Genomic DNA, 20,212 nt, shown 5'->3' with positions numbered 1-20,212 from the left:
CCTTTAATGGACAATGGCAACATTGGAAGTCCAGAAAAGTTTTCTCTACACAAAAGAAAGGCTAAGTCTGAGATAGTCCCTTGTGCCATTCCCAAAGAATCTGTGTGTTTCTACTGCCAAGAGAAGGGGCATTGGTTGCGAAGCTGCCCTTACTACCTGAGAGATCTAAGAGATGGGAGAGTCAAGATGTATGACTCTATTTCAGGTAAAATCCACTATCTCACTCTATTAAGTTCATTTTTTAGATTCCTAATACATGATGTGATAAGATTACATTTGGTGTTTTGTAGGATCGAAGAAAAGAAATGAAGCTTAAAGAAAGAAGTGGGCTGAATTTGGTGATGAAGAAATGGATTTCGATCGCATGATTCAAATATCAGATTTTTAGCCACTACTTTAAAGTTAGGATAGATTGCTAAATAATATTTACATAGTTTTCATTTGTAATCGCATTGTAAGGACAAGATTTTCCGCAATAAAATAAATTTTGATTTTGTCTTATTTATGTTTCCTTGCGATGGATTTTATGAAAATTGGTGTTTGAATGTTTCTATTTTTAGAAATATTGTGAATGGATTTGATTCTTAGTTATGTTATTTGTGGTAATGTCGGAAATTTACCAAATAAGGAAAGATTCTCATTGCCCAAGTTTCAATTGGACAGAAACTTGGAATCATGCAACTGGTATTGTGTGATGAATGAGAAACTTCGTATTTGGGAAATTAAGACTAATTCCTTGTTCACATAAGTATGTGAGTCAAGTGAAGGACTAGGAGATCTAGTACACAATGTTGTGCACTGGTTAAGTCCACCACAAAGAACGATAAAATGTTCGTCATGATTTGCTAAAAGATTAGTAAATGTGATTATACTTAAAAGATTAAGTATGATTCTGAATCATTGGAAAAGGTTTCATTGGATAGCAGAACGAATAAGAAGAATCAATTGGGCAGAAAGATAAAAGTTTCTCCAATTTGAAAAGATGGGAGAGTACTTAAGTATCTGTTTTATGATTAACTTAGTGATTATATAACCGTGTCACAATTGATCCTCTAAGGACACCTTAGTAAACTAGTATGGCTAAGAAGAGGAATCAAAAATTGTTGAAATGGTTAAATCAAAAGGTGAATCATACTTCGTTCCAAAATCAAATCCTAGAGTCGTACTCCAAGATTGTGACTTGAGTGACATAATCTTAAGAAAAAGGTTGAACACACTCATCAAATGTGAAGTAGGAAAATGTTTTCTTGCTCTTGCACGTTTGAAATTGGTAGGTTGTGATGTCTTGGATAAGACAAAGACCAACTAAGACCAATGTGTGTAGTGTTTGTCTTGATAAGAATCCACACTAACTCTTGAGTATTTGTTTTGTCAAGAAATGTTTCTTGACAAGAGAATCAATAGGTCAGTGGGAGTCTAATTGATCTTGAAAAGTTTCAAGAACTAATCAAGGGTAAACCTATTGTTAAACACTAGCACCCGACCTGAGGTTTGTAACCTATCATGTTGACACAATTTTTGTTTCTGTGCCATTCCAGTTTAAGTCAACTATGCATATGAGTTCTATGAGTTCTCAATTCATTGCATAGAGGCAAGGCATCCTGATCAATGGAAAGTACATTGATAGGTAAGGGTGAGCCGCTCGAAGACTTGGAGGCAATGGTGGGACCCTTGATGGCAAGAAATAAAGAATGAACAAGTCCTGTCCATAAGAGTTTGGATTTGTCACAAACATTATCTTATGATTATGGTTATGACAAATTCATATGGATAGGAACACATACACCATAAAATCTAAGTGTCATAAGGTTTCCCTCCTTCATGAAAGTGATTGTGAGAAAACGCTTTCATTAGGAAGATTTTAATGAGATAGCGATTATGTAAGTTGCATTCTCAAATTCAATTATGACTACGGCATCCCTCTTCATAGTTCGAATTGTGAGATTTGGCAATTAGTTTTAACATTCGAGACTTATTGTTATAAGTTCTAGAATTGTTTAGACACACATGTGAGTTATCTAAGGAAAGGTGTATAAGTTGTTTTCTAGAAGCTTAGAGAAAGGCTTATCGAATCATATCGTATTATAAATATGAACTTTGGAAGTTAATAAGTATTGTCTTCTAGAAGTCCAATGGTTTTCTGAATACGTGTCAAAGCTAGTGGGAGCATAAGTGTTATGCTGGTAAGAAAATAATCATCATGTTAGTGGGAGCATGATCATTAATTATAGAAAACAAAAGTTTCACTTTGCAAAGTTGCAGGGGTTGAAAAGTTGTTTTGCTATAATTAGGGGAGAGAATATTATACATCATTTCAAAATCTAAAAGATTAGATCGAGAAATTTTAGTCAAATTTAGTCATATATATGAATGTTATGTTGAAATGGTTCAACGTAAGGAAATTCTATATATGGATAGGATAATTGCATTCTCAAAATTTGGTTATGATTACGACATCCCTCTTCGTAATCAAAATTATGAGAATACGACAAATAGAAATATTATAGCAGGAGACTGGTAAAGTATCACGTCTTTATGTAAGACATTATGAATCGCGTTCCATATGCTTTGGGTATAGGATCGTTTGCATATGCTATAATATCCGACCGTTCTGATTTTCCAAATGCTTAAGGCATTAAGAGGGAAAAGGATCAGAATCGGATTTGACTAAATTGATTAAACATCTGTCAAGGATAATCTGAGGTTCGCTAAGGATTGGTCGTTTGTACGTAGTTGGAAGTAAAGTATTGAATGGAACATATTGACGTTATTATGAATAGATAAGACTCTATTTAGTATGAGTTGTCATATGGCAAATATGGAAATGTTTCCATATTGGGAGTTGGATATTAAGAATCTATGTCTATATTAGAAACTTTTATGCAAGAAGGATGTTCAAAGGAATGTACTTTGAATGTGAGACTTCGTATCTATGAAATTGCCTTGTAGAAATCTCCAATAGAGAACTTTGTAATTTCATTGGCAAAGTCTTGGTGACTTTTGTGCAATAAAATTACAAAAGCATAATTGCATAAAATGTTAGAATCTAACATATTCTAATAGTGGCAAGAATTTGGTATTCTTACACTAATGATAAGGATTGGGATTTGTGAGATGAGTATCATTGGAAATGTTTTCAATTGATCTATTTCACAAAGAAAGGACCATAGGTAAACATAGTGTGCATGCTTGGAGCATAGGACAACTGTTGTTATAATTCAAGTAATAAGTTGATTACCCGAAACAACAAATAATGAGTAATCAATATGGTGATTAAATAAAAGTGTTTTATTTATTCTCAAAGGTTTGAGGCCATATAGTGTTAGTATTATTCATGTGTCTCACTTTGCATGTTTTAACTTCCCGAATAATAAGATTATTCAAACCATCCACAGTCGATCATACTTTGGAAGTAGGTATGAAAGAAGACTGTCATGAATCTGACTGTAGATTGCCTAAAGTGTTTTAGACATAGCAAAAGTTTGTTGCAGGGTTCATGAGTGCTCCTATAAGATTAGAGTATTGGATTAAACCTACGCTCACTTGGATCGCTTCATGGATTTTATCACGGGTGATTAGTGAGACGATAATATCTTGTATTCTTGAAACCGAGACGTGGGAGTTGTATTCTACAAGTTGGTTGCACATTGATAATATGTAAACGCACTAGTAACTTGGTGTTATAAAACATATTGTTGTGTGTGATTTGATGAGTAGGTACAAGCAAGCATTGAGTCAAAGTTTATCCGTTCCTTTTACCCAAAGTAGGATAAAAGCGATATATGTGGGCCCCTCGATGATTTAGTGATGACATCCCTAAGCGCTTGGCCAAGCCTGGACTAAGTTGATGTGTTCAATTGTAGTCTGTTGTCAGTCGTTATAAATCGGAAATCGGGAAACAACACACGAACAGAGAGTATGATTTAAATCCATGTCTCAATTCATACGATATCTATAATGGAGGAATATATGATCCCTTATCTAAAGGACAGGTTGCTGATAAGATCAGAGTTCGACAGCGTCTTTGAGAGCTACGATTGCTAATCGGATAATACTTGCATTTATAGTTACTAGACTTATCCAAGTGGGAGACTGTTGGATTAGTGTCTAAGCCCGTAACTATATTTGGTAAGTATTTGACCCGGTTGTGCATGGTCCTTTTGGGTTGCCTTCATCAAAGCAACTAGATAGGATGATTTAGGAAGAAAGAGGTTAATTATGCTTTATTAATATATTATATGAATAATATATTAATAGAGAAATCATAGAGTTTAATTAATATTGGACAAGAATTAATTAAGAAACTAATTTTGTGGCTAAAAGAGATTAATTAGACTCGGGGGACTAATATTGTAATTATAAGATAATTGCATTGTGGGCTATGGATTCCTAAAGGGAAGGGGGTTGGACGAAATCTATGGGAAGCCCATATGATTTTCGTCCAAGGGCCTTCTAGAAAGGTTCCATGGGTTGCTTAAGGCCTAAGCAGAGAATTAGGGTTTCTCCTGAAACCCTAGCAGCCCACACAAGTATAAATAGACCCCTAGGGATCCCAAAAACGTGGCTAAGATTTCTTGTAGAGATCTTGGACGGTTTTGGTGCTCTTTCCCTCTTTCCAATTTCATCCTCTTGCTCTTGGTGTTTGTAAACCATTAGAGGAGTGACATTTGTGACTCTAAGATCCAAGACAAGTAGATTCAAGCCATTCTTGTAAAGGTAATCATCTAGATCTGATCTTATATGATAATTTCGAAATATGTATGCTAGATCTAGGGTTTATAAGCTTTGGATGGTTATTGCATGTTCATTAGACAAACTAGATCCAAAAGCTTTAGGGTTTGCATGCACACCATAGGATTGATGTAGTGCTCAAAACCCATCAATTAACACTTGTCAAATGTAGAGTAAAAGGTTTTCTACTCTTGTACATTTAAAATTGGTAAGTTGTGATGTTTTGGATAAAACAGAGACCAACTTAGGCCAATTGTGTGAAGTGTCTGTCTTGATAAGAATCCGCACTATCTCTTGAATATTTGTTTGTCAAGGATTGGGTCTTGGCAAGAGAGTCTTATATGTCAAGAGGACAGTGGGAGTCTAAAAGATCTTGAAAGAGTCTAATCAAGAATAAAACATGTAGTTTATCACTAGCACACGACTTGAGGTTTATAGCCTATCGTGTTGACATATTCCTATTTTTGTGCCCATTCTAGTTAAAGTTGGCTTTGCATATGAGTTTTGAGAGTTCTCAATTGATTGCATAACAACTTGGAAGCAGTGGCAGGCCCTTGTGCTGCCAGGTGGCAAGAATTTAAGATTGCACAAGTTTAATCCATATGAGTTTGGATTTGTCACTAACCTTGTCTTGTGATTATGGTTTTGACAAATTCACATGGATAGGAACACATACACCATAAAATCTAAGTGTCATAAGGTTTCTCTCCGATTCATGAAAATGATGGTGAGGAAACGCTTTCACTAAGTAGATTTTAAGTAGATAGCAATTGTGATATCTGCATTATCAAAGTCGTTAGTGGAGCGTGTGTGGTTAACCGGCACACTAACATGGACTTGTGAGAAGTGGCAAAGGTCTAAACAATTGAGACTATGATTACGACATCCCTTTTCATAGTTCTAAAATTGTTTAGACACACATATGAGCTATCTAAGAAAAGGTGTATGATTTTGATAAAGTTTTATCAAAGCATCTCGTATCAGGAATCTGAACTTTGGTAAGAAAGTCAATAAAGTATTGATTTCTAGAAGTCCAGCTGATTTTTGAGTACATGTCAAAGCTAGGGGAGCATAAGTGTTATGCAAATAATCGTCATGTTAGTGGGAGCATGATAATTATGATAAGTGTTGCAAGTTAGCAATGTTAATTATAGAAAAACAAAATTTCAATTGGGAAAAGTTGTTTTGCTATAACTAAGGGAGAGGAAATTATACTTCATTTCAATTCTAAAAGCTTATATTGAGGTTTTAATCAAATTTAGTCAAGTATATATATGAATGTTATGTTGGAATGGTTCAACATAAGGAACTTCTATATATGGGAACATTATTTGCGTTCTAAAATTCGACTATGATTACGACATCCCTTTTCATAATCTGAATTGTGAGAACATGGCAATAGAAATAGAAATATTATAGCAAAAGACTGGTCTAGTATCATGTCTTTATGTGAGACATCATGAACCGTGTCCCATATGCTTCGGATATAGGATCGATTGCATGTGCTATAATATTCATCTGTTCTAAATTTTTCCAAATGCCTATGGCATTAAGAGGGAAAAAGTACTAGAACTAGATATGACTAATTTGATTAAGCAATTGTCAAGGACAATCTAAGGTTTACCAAAGATTGGTTGCTCAGGGACAGTTGGAAGTATGGTGTAAATTTTGAGAGGACCATATTGACATATTCTGAAAAGAGGCAACTCTTGTTCAGAAGTGATAGTCAAAATGAGAATATGGAAATATTCCCATAGGTGGAAGTTATTCATTAAATATGTGTAAGATTAGGAAACTTAATGCAAGAAGGATGTTCAAAGCAATGTACTTTGAATTTGAGACTTCGTTTCCATGGAATGATCTCCATTGGAATACTCTGTAATGACTGTTGACAAGTCTTTGTGACTTTGTGCATAATCATTACAAGAGGATCAGTGCATATAAGTTTAAAATCTAACAAGATTTCGGTAAATGGCAGGAATTTGGAATTCTTGCATTTGCGGTAAGGATTTGGGATTGTGAAATGAGAATCATTGGAATTATGTTCAATCGATCTATTTCACAACGTAAAAGATCATAAACAAACTTAGTGTGCATACTTGGTGTATGACATAACTAATGTTTGGACAAACATAGTGTGCATATTTGGTGTATGGCATGACTGTTGTTTGGATAAATATAGTGTGCATGCTTGGAGCATGGCATGACTATTGTTTTGATTCAAGTATAAAGTTGATAATTTGAAACAGTATGCAATGAATAATATATAATCAATATGGTGATAAATAAAAGGTGTTCTATTTATATTCATAAGTTCTGAGACCATATTGGATTCAATTATTCTTGTGTTTCACTTTGCATATTTTGACTTCCAGAATAACTAGGTCGTTCTTCCTGAATGACTAAGTTATTCAAACCATCCACAGCCGATAATACGTTGGAAGTAGGTATTAATGCAAGACTGTCATGAACCTGGTTTGTAGATGTACAAGGTAGTGGACATAGCAAGAGTTGCTACACCATTCATGAGTGCTCATAAGTTCTGAGTATTGGATTAAACCCACGCTCATTTGAATCACTTCATGGATTTTATCATGAGTGATCATGAGACGATAATATCTTATATTCTTCAAACCTAGAGATATGAGTTGTTACATATGAGTTGGTTATACATTGATTGTACGAAAACGCATTGGTAACTCGATGTTATAAAACGTGCCTTTGTGTATGATTCAACAAGTAGTAGAACAAGCATAAGAGTCGAAGTTTATCCATTCCTTTTACCCTTGAAGGGATAAAAGAGATATCTGTGGGCCCCTCGATGATTTAGTGATGACACCCCGAAGTGCTTGACCAAGCCTGGACTGATTTGATTTGTTCAATTAGTCGGTCGTCATAAATCGGAAATCGGGAAACAACAAATGGACAGAGAGAATGATTATAATCCATGTCTCAGTCCATATGATATCTAGAATGGAGGAATATATGATCCCTTATCTAATGGACGCGTCATTGATTTGTTCAGAGTTCGATAGCAGCTTTCAAGAGCTACGATTGCTAGTCGGGTTTTGGAGTCATACGCAATAATAGTTTTAGACTTATCCAAGTGGGAGACTGTTGGATTAGTGTCTAAGCCCATAACTATAATTGGTATGTACTTGACCCGATTTGGCATGGTCCATTTGGGTTGCATGGCATCAGAACAACTGGATAGACAAAATGAGAAAAAAGGATACTAGTGATTTATATTAATATATTATAAGTTCTAATATATTAATATGAAATCATATTATTTAATTAGTATTGATCAAGAATTAATTTAAAATTAATCTAGTGATCAAAAGGAACTAATTAAATATGGACTCTTATATATGTGGTGGGCCAAGTTCATTTAGGTTGGGCTAAGCTTTCATGGATAGTCCATGGAGTGTTTAACCCATGGATCCTATGGAAATGAAATGTCATGGGTATTAGGGTTTACATGAATGTAACCCTAATCCTTCACACTATATAAAGAAGTTCCTAGTTTATGAAATGTGCACTAGTGTGTATACACAAGAGGGCAAAAACGGATTTGGTGCATGTATCCTTATTCTCTAGTTATTCCAAGGGTTCTTGGTGTTGTGTGAACCATTTGAGGTGTCACACTTGAGGCACTAGGCTTTTAAGCTCCATGGAATCAACCACATCAAAAGGTATGTCATTCTAACTAGGCTTTTGTATTGTATATACTTCATATTATGCTAGTTAGGATGAAACCGTGGAATATTGAATATTTGCATGTATAATAGAGAAAACATAGATCCAAGGTTTATAGGGTTGCATGTACACCATAGGAGTGTTAGAATGCTCAAACCCCTTCAATCCCCACTAGGGATCGAATCGCGTCTTACAAAAAATTATTTCTCCTTCCAAGCACCATCGTTATGTTTTGTTTTCAGAACAAAAGAAGATTTGTGGGGTTTGAGCCTAAGAAGAAAACGGGAGTTCCCAAAGGTAGTGAGGTCGTACACGTGAGCCAACTCGGCTAAACCTATATCTAAACCTCTGGATTGGTTCAATTTCTCGATCCAAAATAAGATTCTCCAAACGATGGGCATAGCGTGAATATAATAAATCTGAGTGATTTCGAAGAACTTGGAGATAATCTCAGAAAAAAAGGGTATTTCAAACCTAGACCAAAGGGATATCCAGGAAAGCAGACCCAAGACGAAGAAGCAAAGTCAGGTTGGTATTTCGGATCGAAAGGTTTGAAGACGACTTCATTAGAAAAAGCACCAACCGTCTTCAACGATTCAATATCATCATCGTCGAAAGAGCATATTTTGTCGTATGATAAAATCCTATGGTCAATGAAATCATCCTCAGTAGACGCGAGGATGTTCTTGCGAGACATGGTCATTTTCTTACCCATTCTTACTGAAAGAAAAAATTAAGGAGAAAATGAGAGAAATGTACCTTCAGAAGACGACTGGACGAAAGCTTAAGAACACAGGGAAGAGTAGCTCTAATCGATTGCCTCTATTTATGTTAACGACAGAAGAAAGAGAAAGATTGATTAGACCGGCTATGATGACTCTTGAACGGATAAATCCTATCTGTTAGGGTTTAAAATTCAAAACTCTTTATCACATTTATTTCTTTTTTCTTTAAGTTACCCCTTCAATATTCTCGAAACTAACTCACTTATTTTCAGGAATAACTTAGGGGCAATTGTTAGGGTTAGGATCTCGGAAATACTTTGAGATCCTAAAGTCTAAGGATCCTCAAAGGCTCAGGATCCTCAAAGCTCAGGATCCTGAATAAACTCCAGGATCCTGACTAATATTTTTAATTATTTATAACGGCCATAATTCTTTTCTTTTTCACATGTGCATAAATAACCATTCAAAGTCACATTCCCAACGTATAGTCGTCACAACCATGCAATAGACCTGGAGGACCAAGTCAAGCAACGACTATAAGTTGATCTCGGAGGATCCCGAAATTTTCGGAGTTCTAGTTATTAGGTTTTGACTATATAAAACACTTGTAATCATCACACGATACTTGGGAGAATACTATCACTTGTACTCATACTCATCCCATTTTCTCTGTAATCATTCATTTCAATTAATAAAATCATCAAGGCACATGATCATTATCACCTCCCAAGGTTTTATGTCGGAGATTTTAACAAGGATCAAAGGCTTTCCTTGTAAACCACTCGTGTAATCTTATTCTAATTTCACTGATCAATTCATCAACAACACCACAACCTCTCATACACTTTGGATAATTTTCATTTAGTCGATTTTTGACCATATATATATATATATATATATATATATATATATATATATATATATATATATATATATATATATATATATGAATTTGTTGGTATCAGTGGTATTCAAAATTTTGTATGGTTACCATACCAAGTTTACTTAATTGGCATGGTAATACCTCTTAAACGTATTAGTTACCAAACATGTTGGCTGTCAATTTAATTGGTTCAGTTGGTAACATGTTGGTTGGTTATTTGTGGTACATATTTGTCGACCTAAAAAAAGACCCTATCTTTCTGAAGTATTGTTCATCAATAAATCAATACCTAACCTTGATTGCGCTTTAATGTGGTTGGTTTTTTTTTTTTTTTTAAAGTTGATTGCACTTTATAAAATTTAATAATAATAATATTAATATGTTTTCATTATTAATACAATGGCAAAAGCCGCAAAACATGTTAGCGTAATATGTTTTTCTAGATCAAATAATCAATTACTGAAAAAGCCTTTATGGTAGTTTTTAATTGCAAAAAAGAAACTACATTATTTTTTTAATTTTAAGATTAGTTTTTATCGTCGAAAAATGAATGTCTGTCTTTCAATATCATGCCGACCTCGTTCAATCGTTTGGGCTACATAATTAAATATGTATTAATAAATATCTAATGCCGACCTCGTTCAGTCGTTTGGGCTAGATAATTACATATGTATATATTGATATAAATCTAATTCACAAGTTTGTTGAGCGTTGCTTTCTTTATTTGAAGGAAGTCTTGTGGGACCCATCTGTATGTGATATTTGATTAAAAAAACACTTAGGGATGAGGACTCAATTTACGGTGAAGACTATGATCACTGGGAGGAGGGAGTCGTTTCCTTCCAACCCACCGAACTCACTGTCACATCAATTTTTGTATCTTTTTTTTCTTCATCTTTCCCAACCCACAACACACGTAAATCCTATCTTTCTGAACCCACTCAACCCACTCAATTAAAAAAAATACAAAACAACTAAGGTACACGTTTTAAAACACATGGTACAAGAGAAAATAAGAAAGAAAAAGTAGAGAGAGATGATGAAGTGGGTTAGTGAAACCAATCAACCCACTCGTTGAAGCTGTAGTGATATCGCCGATAACTCTATTGCTAATTAAGATTTTACCTTTGATTGTTTTGTATTTTTTTTTAATTGAGTGGGTTGAGTGAGTTCAAAAAGATAGGGTTTCCGTGTGTTGTGGGTTGGAAAAGATGAAGAAAAATAAAAGAGAAAAAATAATGTGGCAGTGGGTTCAGTGGGTTGGGAGGGAATGACTCCCTCCTCCCTAATGGTGACCTTTCATGTAAGAGAGTATTTGGTTGTTTATCTAAAAATGATTTTTTTTAATTTATTGACTTTTTGAAAAGTCAATAAATTTAAAAAAAAAAGTGTTTGTGTATAGAAAAAAGTTTTTTAAAACAACTTTTTGTTTAGTATTTGAAAATGAGATGGTAAGAAGTCATAATTTCTAACTTTTTGAAACAATTTATGATTTATTATGTTTAAAAAGTAGATAAAATACAAAATTAAATCAAATACTTTTTAATTTATTGACTTTTGCAACTATAAAACTAATATAAACCCCTTTTTAAAAACTCGTTTTCCTACGTTCATAAATCAATAAGTCTTTTTGAGTAAAAATCATTTTTAACTTCAAAATGAAATCTCAAACACAATCTAAAAAATGTGTGGCTATGGTTTTTTTATTTTTTTTATTTTAATTTAAAAGGGCGGTTGCATTTTTGAAACCCTAGTTTTTACTACAACTTAACTTCATATATTTATCTTATTGTTTTTGTTCTTTTTCTTCATAGTTGAAGTTGTTAAAGCTTCGCTTGATGTTTATTGTTGAAAAAATGCTTGATTAGTTTGTACTGTTACTGTTATTGTTATTGTTATTGTTATTGTTATATATATATATATATATATATATATATATATATATATATATATATATATATATATATATATATACACGAGATGGTTAAAATAAAAACATTAAGGGGTCGTTTGATAGTTGTTAACTGGGTTAGATCTGATTAAGTTAGAAGCTGACTGGGTTAGAGTTTCTGACTGAATGGACTTCTGACTGAAACTTGTTGTTTGATTTTGCATCTGACTGATAATGCAAAATGACTATATTACCCTCAAACAACATTTTTTATAATAATTCATTAATTATTTAACATTTAATTTATAACATTATATTTTTAATAAATACATTCAACCTATAGTAAAAAGTAAATAAATTAAAGATTTAAAATTTGATAAATGTTGAATGATCATATGGAAACTCAAATCAAAACAACACCTCAACTCCAGATTAAATTCAAGAAAAAAAAAAGAAAAAAAATCAGATATTAACAACACAACACAAGCTTTTGATCAATTTTTAAGTTTTCATGACTCATGAGTTGCTATTGGCATTTGTCCACCTTCTGAAAGTGCAAGGAACAACATCCTTGGTTCTTGGTTTACATTGAATCTGCCATCCAATCTTGCTTCCACATTTTAATTGATATTGGACACCCTTTTATACAAAGCTTCTTCAAAGAAACACATTTTGATGCAATGCATGAAATCTCCCCATCTGGCTAGTGTTTCGCTTCCTCATAAAGCTAATATTTCCAGCTTTTGACAGTTTGTAGCGATTGCTTAGACTTGTTGAGTTAGGGTTGACCCCAATTCGAACCAGTTCTTAAAGGTAAATCAAACACCCCCTTAACAAGAGTTTGGTAATCGCTATCAAACCCTCGTTTCCTATCCTGTTTGTTCTCCACCCATCAATGTGAAGCTTTCTTAAGTACTTACAATGCTGAGCAATGGAGATAACCCACGTATTTGTACATTCCGGTGTCTTGATGGTGTGTAGAATTTCCAACTTGGAACAATTAGAGAGAGTTGAAAGCCCAACATCGGTTACCTGTAGCCTCTCGGGATGAACTTCGACCAAACACTATATGCAGTCTCTATCGTCTCTAATAATCTATCCCAATCACCTAAGCATTTGAGCAATTTCAACGTCTTCAGTTGCTGGAGAAGCAGAAGTCGGCGATGTAGAGGCCGCTGAAGAGAAATGTCGTTCAAAGCATGTTCGGGCTAGGGGCAAAGGAGTTTGAGCGATCCGTTTGGAGTCGTTGTTGGAGGAGGGTCGGTCGATGGTGACGATGAACGAAAGCGAGGAGAATGGTGGGGGATCTGGAAGGAACGAGGTGGGAGGATGAAGAAAATACGACTAAGGTTAGAGAAGGAGAAGGGCACGCGAGGGAAAAGATGAAACTCCATCTTTAGCCCTAGAGAATAAAAACTAAACCATATTGTAATACGAGTGTTACACCTTAAGAGGAAACCCACAAAAAGTTTGGGTTATTCACAAAAATTCCACCGCCCCTAATTAAAGAAATAAAAAAATTTGGAAAAAAATCACAACCATTCATTTTTTTGGATGAAAGGTTCAGATTTGTCCTCGCAGTCCTCACCGAAATTGGAGTCCTCACCCGATCCTTTTTCTATAATAGTATATATAAAAGAATTATAATTCGCCAGTCGAATCGAGAGTAAAACTCATTCATGAAGTTGTGCTATAAGAGAGGTATAAGGAAACGACCTATAAAATGACCGTTGAATGAGTATCCTTTTCACTCTAGTTACTTAGGAAACGAAAAAAATCTCACTCTAGTTACTTAGGAAAAATGTAAAATTGTATGTTAATCCATGAAACACACATCATTTCTTTGTAAGTCGGTGGTGGAGTGTGTGTGGTTAATCAGCACACCAATTCGGGACTACAAAGTGAAAATAATGAGAAAACTCGAGTTTATGATTGTTGATGAAGCATGTGTGGTTAACCGACACAATAATATGAGAACATAAATCCATCACTTGATTAGTTAGTGAAGACTAACTATTATTTTGAAGCGTGGTTACCTACCTGATTAGTTAGTGAAGACTAACTATTATTCCGATCTCTAGCTTTGCGTTGCTTCCCAATCCATCACTTGTCCAGACCTATTTGGACAATATATAAAGTTCATTGAAACTAGTCTAATCTCACCATATAGTAATCATTGTGATCAATCACCCGATCACTAACTAGACTCGGTAACTATTTGTTACCAAACTAGTCAAATTTTCAAATACAATTACCTAACTACTTAACCCCGTAAGTCGTTAACCAAATTAACTAATCTTGGTAAATTAGGGCATATAATCCTCACCGACCAGATTAACATTTCACTAATCATCGGGTTTTGGTAATAGCAGTGTATTATGGAATCCCTTAACACTCGAGTCTAACAACCCTCTACAAAATACCTACGTAAACATAATTACGTAATAACAAGATAAAAATACCTTGATTCGTCTCGTAACTCGATCTCCATACCCCGCATGCTAGTACACCTCTGCGGTAATAAGTCTCCAAAACACCTCCCGAGCCTCTCTCCCGATCGTGTGTGCCAAAAATCTTCAAATGACACAACACACATATTTATACCATCTCGAAAACACGCCACAACACCCTCCTCGCCGCACTATGGTGTGTTGTTTTCCCTAAAACCCGCCAAGTATATTGCCTAATTGCCACGTGTCTTGACCTTTTGATGCATGTCACTTCTGACTTGCCATTAAACCACATCAATGATTTGAATTTGTTGACTTTTCTCAAAGTAGCAACGTATTTTTATCTCAACTTCGAACGACCTTAAATTTCTCATACGAACTCCGTTTTTAACGATCTTTATATCCACAGAATCGTCTCAGAGTGAACTATCACTTTCTTCCACTAATTATTGTTTATTCTTACACATAAGTAGTTGTGATTAAAAACAAGTGTTACAATATAATCCAACCAACATACAATGTTAATTCTAGTTGTAAAATGCAATAAACAAACTTCTTTCTCATTTTATTTACGTAGAATGATTATATATATATATATATATATATATATATATGAGTGTGTGTATGTGTATGTTTGTGTGTGAGGTGCAGTGCGGCTTTGTAAAATTAGAAATCGCACCGCATAAACTCTAAATCACATTATGTTATGTGGTGTGTAACATTCTGAATTTCAAACCCAATTTTTTTTTTCATTTTTAATCAAAAGCAATCATTCCAACTGGTTGTGAGACCTTACTATAAAAGGTATCCCCTGTCCGCTAGAAAAGCTAAGTTGTCTCAGTCACTCACTCTCTCACCATCACACCTCTCTCACGTCGCTAACTTAACTTTCGTATCGTTTTCACGAGATCCCCTCCCGAAGAACGGCTGACGGTGTGTTTTCTGTTTTGATCTCGGATCTTCACCGAAGCAACCAATCTCATATCTTCACCAAAGCAGCCAGAACCAGAAGTCGAACCGAAAATTTGAGTCACATCATTCCGTCATCCGTAAAACGATGATAATATCACCCTAGTTAGGTATGAAATTAAGATCATCAATATCATCCAATCGGCATGTCATGATAATCAATTAAACATAATACAACATTAATTTAATATACACAGACAATCTAGAAAAAGTTAAAGCAAGTTGGCATTTTTGGTTCTAAGTCTTATTAGAAATCTTCCCTAATAAATAAAAATGATTTTGTCACTTGTCATCTTCTAATGCATTATGTACATGATTTTTTCTTCTTACTTTTTTTTTCCATATGTCATTTTATGATTTCTTCATTTTATTAAATTTAACACACTATTTAAATGTAAGAATAAATATATATCAATTTCATTAATAGACTTTCTTTCTAATTTTAAAATGACTAAATTAAAGCTTCATTAGTTTCCTTTGTTTATTTATCTAAATTATTTGTTTAAATTTAAAAGTGAAAAAAAACACTTTAATTTTAATAATTTAACACACACACACACACACACACACACATATATATATATATATATATATATATATATATATATATATCCTTATAAATTTAAACTTTTTAAATGTTTAGAATTTCATATCTAGTTTTTCTTTTAAATAAATTCATGTAATACATTGATCTCACACATAGTGTATATAAAATTTTGAAATAGTTTATAAATAAATTAAAGTATACATACGTTGCCATTTTAAAAAATAAGTTAACATTTTTTACCGAAATTTACATACATATTGTATACTCTTATTCTATTAAAATGACATCCTCCCTAATAAATGAAAATAATTTTGTCAATTGTCATTCTCTTATGTATTATGTCACATGTCATTTTGTGGTAAACTTATATTAAATATATATATATATATATATATATATATATATATATATATATATATATATATATATATATGTGTCATTTTGCATATTTTTTCCATTTTATCAAATTTCATATAATACTTAATTATAATAAATGTATACCCAATTCATTAATGCAATTTTCCTTATAATTTATAATTTCTAAATTGAATCTAATTATTTTAGTTGTTTATTTATTTAAATTTAAAAAATAAATAAACACTTCAATTTTAATAATTAAATATTTCTCTTTTTTTTTTGTATAAATTTAAAATTTCTAAATTGTTAGATCTTTATGTTTATTTATTTTTTATTTTTTTAATAAATTCATGTAATACATAGGTATCACAACTAGTGATTATGTCAAACGAGACTACTCGGGAAAATTAAAAGTAATATTTTATTGATGGTAAATATTATAAGAAATTTATTAAACATTCCACATTTAAATATATATAAATATAAATTTATAATGTTAACAATAAAATTCATAGATATCATATCATATGAGAATTATAAAGTAGTATAACTAAACAATGATAATTATGTTTTATCAAACATTCCCATAAAACAACTTTATTATATAACTTAAACATCATACCATAATTTTATGATTCCTATTATTTTGAGCGTTCAAAAAATATGGGTAATGGTCCATCATCGCAATCTACATCGACTGGAAATTCATCAATCTCATCCGTCCAAAGATTCATCTCATCATAATCAACGGTCCTCAATGCAAGCCACACAACACTACTACACTTGAAGCCCGACCCAAATGCAATTTGCCATACCCGGTCCCCTTTTTTGACCCGACCCTTTGCCTCTGCGTACGCCAGTTCGTACCAAATAGAGCTGCTAGAGGTGTTGCCGAACCTATACAGCGTCATTCTAGAAGATTCCATGGCGTTCTCATCAAACCCTAGGTTTTTCTGTAATTCGTCTAGCATAGGCTTCCCGCCAACATGCGGGAGGAAGAGTTCGACGGATTTGCTATAATCTGGTATATAAGGTTGGATATCCGCCTTTGGCCGGAGTTTTCTGGCGATGTTATTTGTTAGGTACATGAGTTTTTCTGACACCGGAAGGATTAGCTTACCTAGCGCGGTTACGTTTGATTTGACGACGGTGGATGCGGCATTGAAGAGGTCTTTATTAACAGTGATGCCTCTTCTCCCGGCGTCGTCTTCTTCCTGAACGATGCAGTTGTACGACCTGTCCGAACTCGATTCGTTGGTGTGTACAGTGTGGAGGAGTTTGTATTTGCAATTGTTGTGATCAGAAGGACGATTTGAGAGGAGGATCGCCGCTCCGCCGACGCGGAACAGGCAGTTGGTAAGGAACTTGGAACGATCGTCTCCAAGGTAACAGTTCTCGGTAATGCTCTCTGTACTCATCACCAACGCATAGGAGTCATGATGCACCTGTGAAATATCACATATCTTGTTAGGTTCTCTGCATTTTCTCGTTGATATCAAATTATAGACCGTTAGAAATCCATTTTATTCATATTACACAATCAAACAATCTAACAAACACACATAAAATTTAAATCAGGATACTGGATAGGAATGTGACGATGATAGATCATAGACGCTGATTGACGTATTGAGGAGCTTAGCATTAGCAGTGTTTACTGTTTAGCATGACAGATAGATAGATAATAAGCAAAGTAGGTGATCAGATTCTAAGTTGCCAAAAGCTTAACCTGAAGGAGCTGTTCTGCAAGTCCTATTGCCATGAGTCCTGCACTGCATCCCATACCAACAACATTATAGCTGATGATGCTTTCTTTAAGCTTATATTTGTTCACTATCATGCTAGAAAGAGATGGCATAGTGTTATAAATACAACAATTCACAACCAGTATCCCAATGTCATCACATCGTACCCCTGTTTTAGCCAACAACATGTCTATCGATCCAAAAACAGACAATTCCATTTCCCTTCTTGATTCTTTCATGCAGGGGTCAGGAATATTTGCCAGGTATACCTCTGCTAAATAGGTCGAGTCACCAATTCCTGATTTGCCTAGAACCTTCCTCATGAAATACACAGTTTCTTCTGAGAAATATCCACTGTGCTTTGCTTTGTCGAGCATGAACTGTTTTGTGCACTTTTGAGCATCCGGAGGCTTGTAACATGCGAAGTCTATTAAGTAAACTCCACATGAACTTCTCTTGATCATGTAGAAACCTAACAAAAGAAGACTCATGAGTAAGGTTATTAAGATAAGTTTTGGTGCAGTATTGAAGCTAGAGTACACATGGTCTTCTTGTAGATACTTCAAAGTGAAGTTGATAGTAGGCATAGTGTTTTGAACTTAATTAGACAACTAAGAAATCTTTTCAATCAACAATGTGTTTGTTTACTGATGAAGGTTTTCCAATGAAACTTTCATAAGCCTGGTTATCAAACTTATAATAAGTAGTGGTTGTAGACTTGTAGCAATATCACTTACTTTTTCCATGATGGTGATGCATAAAAAGATGCATGAACACAAGCGGAAAAAAGCCTGATGCAGTCTATTTTTGTAAACAGAAACACTATTACATTTACTTGTCATCTTCTTGCTTATACTTTTGACAAATATAAAATGGTGTGTAAGAGCATAATCTTTTTCTTCACATCGCCCCCCTTAAAAAATTACTTTCTTGTTATAGACATGTTAGCTTTTATTAGACATGACATTATGAGTTATTATATGCATGTGAAATTGTTTGTGAATATGCAAACTGATTTGTGCAGAATCCCATCACCTTTTTTGTGATTATTAAAATCTTGAAACGTATTGATGGAATGATTCTCCATGTGCAAATGCTGATATTGCATTTACATCAACATGATAAAGTAGAAGAGTTTAAATCCTTTGGGCTAATGTTTTTAAGTTATTGACATTGTGTTTTGTGGAAATATTAATAATAGTGGTTGGACGTGTATAGTAAGTTGTTAGTTCATTGGCTTCCAAAATCTTTAAAAAGGTTTCACTTGTGTATGAGTTGGGGACAATCTGTCAATTCCTTGTACTTTGTACTTGTTTAATCTGTTAATGTGTTGTTAAGTGCAAATGCCTAGGTCTGGTTCTTTTTTTTTTTTTTTTTTTTTTTTATTGGGTTTTTCTTACTAAAGTATCATCATAGTTATTCCTGTGAGACTACAAAGAAAAGACATTATTGTTTGCAATAATGAGTGATTTTGGATAAATTGCGTGATTGTAAGTGCAAAAAAGAACCATTGTATAAGGAATTGTTTGCAATAATGTTTTCCTCTTCATTATTGCAAAAGCAGAGGTTTATTTACTGTTAAACATGGGTATGTGGATCGTATTCGTTTGATGTATAAGGAATGGGAACTGGTGAAATCATTTGGTTTTATAATTGTTACTTTTGTGTCGGGCTGGAACTGGGCTTGAGCTATACTGGGCTGCTCAACATTGGCTAATGCTTATCCGGATAGGATTTGGACCATTTCTGGGCCAAATAGCCTGGATCATATCTTAGCTGTCCTAAACCGGTCTTGGCTAGGTTAGGCCGTTAGGGTGTTATTCGGTTGTTTCTTTGACTATTCTAAATTAATTGTGACCAAACCGAATAAGATATAACTTAATTGGTTTTGATTTATTTGATTTGGTTTACCGGGCAAACTGAATAAGGTTCTATATGTTTTATATGTTTTAGGCAAAATATTTTTGGTTCATAAACCAGGAAACTAAAATAGCTTTTTTTTATTTTAGGAGTAAATTACACGAATGGTCCCTATGGTTTAGGGTAATTTGTATGTTTGGTCCCTAACTTATTTTTTTAACTCGGAAGTTCCCTACTGTTTGTTTTTGTTACAAGATTGGTTTCTGTCTTATTTAAAAAGATTATTTCACCATTGATTTTTTAATTTATTTAAATAAACACCCACCCCCTCATCTTACCTTATCTACCCCTTCAA

The 20,212-nt window shown here is 33.8% G+C and overlaps 2 protein-coding genes across 2 annotated transcripts in view; one reads left to right on the top strand and one right to left on the bottom strand.

The window, feature by feature from the left end:
• Positions 1-20,212, top strand: part of LOC145114467 (Guanylate-binding family protein) — a 194,096-nt gene that overhangs the window by 165,428 nt on the left and 8,456 nt on the right. The window lies entirely within an intron of this gene.
• On the bottom strand, positions 16,776-18,700 carry LOC145114464 (3-ketoacyl-CoA synthase 11-like). Its single transcript, XM_079050478.1, has 2 exons — positions 17,982-18,700; positions 16,776-17,697 (listed from the first exon to the last, which is right to left on the bottom strand). The coding sequence occupies exons 1-2, from the start codon at positions 18,582-18,584 to the stop codon at positions 16,894-16,896; spliced, it is 1,407 nt and encodes a 468-aa protein (XP_078906604.1). The 5' UTR covers positions 18,585-18,700; the 3' UTR covers positions 16,776-16,893.

This window comes from Lactuca virosa, chromosome 5 (genome assembly GCF_052849685.1).
Source record: "Lactuca virosa cultivar CGN04683 chromosome 5, Lactuca_virosa_CGN04683_v6, whole genome shotgun sequence".
Classification (NCBI taxonomy): domain Eukaryota; kingdom Viridiplantae; phylum Streptophyta; class Magnoliopsida; order Asterales; family Asteraceae; genus Lactuca; species Lactuca virosa.
This window is presented reverse-complemented; position numbering and strand designations above follow the sequence as displayed.